Source organism: Nannospalax galili, unplaced genomic scaffold (genome assembly GCF_000622305.1).
Source record: "Nannospalax galili isolate Female #2095 unplaced genomic scaffold, S.galili_v1.0 scaffold329, whole genome shotgun sequence".
Taxonomy (NCBI): Eukaryota; Metazoa; Chordata; class Mammalia; order Rodentia; family Spalacidae; genus Nannospalax; species Nannospalax galili.
This window is the reverse complement of record NW_008360321.1, coordinates 2,326,900-2,331,015: the sequence shown is the minus strand read 5'-3', so window position 1 is coordinate 2,331,015 and position 4,116 is coordinate 2,326,900. Positions and strand designations below refer to the sequence as shown.

The window sequence follows — 4,116 nt, the reverse complement described above, 5'->3', positions numbered from 1 at the left end:
GTAAGCTTAAGACCAAACCTGATTACCAAGAGCATCATAAGGTTCCTGAGTGTTGGGCCTTTTTATGGCTCTTCTCTTGGGCAGGAACAAATGTATGGATCAAAAGCACTCAACAGCAACCTGTTTAGGCAACGATGCTGTCCTGAGAGTCCTGGTTGTTCCCAAGGGAGCAGGATGTACATCTTATCCTTAGACCCAAGCTGGAAAGGAAGGTACCTTTGTCTTTACTGGGGACATTCTTGATAGCTGGGAGAGGAGTGGTGGGGTTTTGAGCTTGCCTGAGAAGGTATTAACCTTTCTTATTTGAGCTCAGACTACTTGAGACACTAACATCATCCACCAGAAAAAGTATATGGTCATTCACAAGGTAACCAGCAAATCCTACACACTCTTCTGTGGAAGAGACTGAACTTTCTCAGGGACAAGATTTATTTCAGGGTAAGGTCATAGACTCAGGCCCCAGAACATATGGACTACCATGGATGATCACATTATTTATTTTCACTATAGGTAAGCTATAAAGGCTGGACACAGACATAGCAAACAAAGACTCCACTCCAAGTATTTGGGAGCACAGCTCCCCAATGCCAACAGCTCTCACCACACCCCTCCTAATTAAAGATGAAATTGAATTTTTTCTTTTCATCTTCATTGACCTCTCAGTCTTCTGACTTCATTAGACCACAATGTGGAATTTCAAGGAGTGGGGAGATTAGGTGCACCTTGACACAGATGCAAAGCTGATGTGAGCAGCTGACCCTGTGTGGGACTGAGGCATCTTGGATCTCCATTTCCTACAATGCATTTCAATTTTTGTCATGTGCCTTTGTCCATTTGTATAGTGCGAAAAGCTCCAAGAGGCCGCCCCAGTTACCCCGCATGAACAGATCCTAATAAACCCTCCCAAACCCCAACCAGGAAAAAAAAAAGAAAAAAAAAACCACATGCCTGTTTGCCTGCGGCTTGTTATTAAGACACCTTCTCAGCTTAAACACTTAAAAGCTAACCAAATGAAGTAGCAATTAAGACTGAATTACCCCTTCTATCTCTGAGATCAGCCTGTGGGGCCAGCCAGTCAACCAGCTCCCCCCACCCCCACCCCTTGGGGATAGGCAAGCTTGCAGATCAGTGGACATTGCAAAGCCTCAGTATTTTGAGCTTATAGTCACACCATCCCCTTCAAGGCACTAGATAACTCAATGGGAAAACCTAAATTTTGGATGAAGGCAGAAAACTGTTTGTAAAACTGTTTGAAAGTCCAGAAATTCACCAAAGAAATGGAAACCTATGTGTGCTGCCTCCTTCCTGTTCTCTCTTTGTAAAATGTAACTTCCAAGCTTTTAAAGGTTATTTGGGGAATAAAAGTGTTTAAATGCCTCGTTCCACTGCTAAATGGTCCTCCCCAACAAGCACTGTTTACAAAATTAGGAAGAAGGAAAACACAAAAGAGGAGGAAAATGGATTGGGGAATGAACGACAACATTTTCTTAAGTGTGGGGTCCCCTCACTCCCCTTTATTCTCTTGCATTTTCCCTAAATTCTTTGCCAGTTGTACCACCTCTTTATGATGGGAACTTGGGACTGTCCATCATGGTTATTTATTTTAAAAACTGCTGAAAAAGTGTAAGCCACCGCCTGGTGCTGCTTTTCAAGCAGGAGAAAGAACCCAAATTCAATGTAAATACGGAAAGAACTGTATTGTTTTCATTTGGAAGAAGGCAGAAACCCCAACTGGGCAAGATTGATTCGGATGCTTGTTGGAAAAAAGCAGCTTTCTGTATTTAAGGAGTGGAACCAATAGGAATGAATACTTGGTCATGCAAAAAAAAAAAAAACATTTAATTAATATATGTTTCTATCTGTTGCATACAATTATTGGGGCTAGCTTTCTATCTTCACAATAAAAATGTGTGCAAATGCTCTCCACAGAGATGAGTCCCCACCTCAGTCGGTATAGAAAGCATGATAAAGGTTGGAAAAAATGGATAAAAATGTTGAAAGAACCTCCAGTTCCTTATTAGGCGAAGATACAATATTTATTCCTTGTCTCCTGGGATAAATCTCTTCTGCCTATTGTCCTCCCAGTTCTCAGTGCTGATGCTTAATTTTCAAAACTTCTATATTACCAAGGGACCTACGACATCAGCCAAAGAAATACTCAGCAAGTACAAAATCTGTTCCAGGGAGCTGCTTTTGTGCAGAGGGAAAATTTTGTTCCTACAGGTTTTTAAGTGGGTACGAGGCAAGGAGCTATCTGATCCGGGCAAAACCATTACAATTTAGATCTCTATCTGTAGAACAATTTTTTCCTTTAAAAAAATTGGAAAATACAAGAAGTTTTGGATTTTTTCCCGATTCTTTTTTTGGAGGGGGAAATTGCATCGTAAGCTTTTGGAGAAACCCAACATGTCAACTACCTTTCCGGGACTAGTCCACGATGCCGAGGTATTATTACTTTTTTTTTTTTTTCCTGGAGCGCGCGCGCGTGAGTGTGTGTGTGAGTGTGTGGCGGCGGCGGTGGCGGCGGTGGTGGCTGCTTCCCCTGTCTTTAATCTATATTGGACCGTTACGTTTAATTATAATCTGGCTTTCGGGGGAAGTTAAGGAAGGGAAGGGGAGAAAGTTCGCTATGACATCTGTCGCCAGGGAGGGCAACTCTCCTCCATGTTAAGAAGCACTTGCCATAATGAGGGAGAAACATAATCCTAATAATAAAGGGGGGGCGTTGAAGAGAAAGAGATAGAGACAGAAAGGATTCTCAGGAAAGCAAAGAAAAGGGACTGGTAAGGGGTGGTAGGTGGAGATGGGGGATGGGAAGAACGCGCTCCTTTTGGAATGGGCTTATTCAAGGAATGGGACACAGGGGGAGTGTATCGAATTCCCTGCCTCAAACGGCTACGAAAGTGAGCAATTTGAACGATTTCACAGATTGTTTATGTATATATATATGCGTTATATATATTTTATATATAATGAATTTTTTGAGAAGCCCTGGACGAAGCTTTCGGCGTGGCCAGGCGGAGCATGCAGGTGCTGGGGTTTGGGTGGAGTTGGGAGACTCAGGCTAGCGCTCACTGAGTGCAGAGTCTCTCCTTTTGCTCCCTGAGGCCCCAAGTCCCTTGCAAAACTGGTTCTAACGCCTGACTCCCTGCAAGAGTTGGGAAGGGGCCGTGTGTGTGTGTGTGTGTGTGTGTGTGTGTGTGTGTGTGTGTGATGTCGCCCGCACCTATATAGATCGGGTGGGGGATTTCCCCCCCCCCCGCTCTCTCGACTGAGAGGACAAGGCCGCCCACCCCCAGTTCTACTGTTCGCAAAGGCTCTTTGGCACAAGCGCTCACTGAGCCCGGGCTGCTTTGCCAGAGCCCGGTGTGCTAGCAGCTCTCTGGGTCCTTAGAGAGCCAGGGAAAGCTCTAGGCTCTGGGAGAGTGGCGCCTTGGTTGCAAAATGACAAACCTCAAGTTTTTCTGCTCTCCCTTTTCCCCCTCTTCCTTCCAGATACGTCACGACGGATCAAACAGCTATCGTTTGATGCAGCTTGGCTGTCTGGAGTCCGTAGCCAATTCCACTGTCGCCTATTCCTCCTCCTCTCCTTTAACTTACTCCACCACCGGCACAGAGTTTGCATCCCCTTACTTCTCCACTAACCACCAGTACACCCCGCTCCACCACCAGTCCTTCCATTACGAGTTCCAGCACAGCCACCCGGCGGTCACCCCCGACGCCTACTCTCTGAACTCGCTTCACCATTCGCAACAGTACTACCAGCAGATTCACCACGGGGAGCCCACCGACTTTATTAACCTGCACAATGCGCGGGCGCTCAAGTCCTCCTGCCTGGATGAGCAGAGGCGGGAGCTGGGCTGCCTCGATGCCTACCGCCGCCACGACCTGTCCCTCATGAGCCATGGCTCTCAGTACGGAATGCACCCAGATCAAAGACTCCTGCCAGGGCCCAGCCTGGGGCTGGCCGCCGCGGGAGCCGACGACCTGCAGGTAAATAAGCATGCAGAGGATTTGTCTGTGCCCTCCCCTCCTCTCCCTCCCCCTCCCGCTCCATTAATACTCTGGCTGTAAGCCTCTCTCTCTCTCTCTCTCTCTCTCTCTCTCTCTCCCCTC

At 46.6% G+C, this 4,116-nt stretch overlaps 1 protein-coding gene across 1 annotated transcript in view; it reads left to right on the top strand.

The window, feature by feature from the left end:
* Positions 1–2,318: 2,318 nt before the first annotated feature.
* The window catches only part of Tfap2d (transcription factor AP-2 delta), a 56,918-nt gene continuing 55,120 nt past the window's right edge, over positions 2,319–4,116 (top strand). Inside the window, exons 1-2 of the mRNA XM_008825219.1 lie at positions 2,319–2,445; positions 3,496–3,993. Of these exons, the coding sequence (XP_008823441.1) occupies positions 2,407–2,445; positions 3,496–3,993 (537 nt within the window). The 5' untranslated portion in view covers positions 2,319–2,406. The remainder of the gene's footprint in view (positions 2,446–3,495; positions 3,994–4,116) is intronic.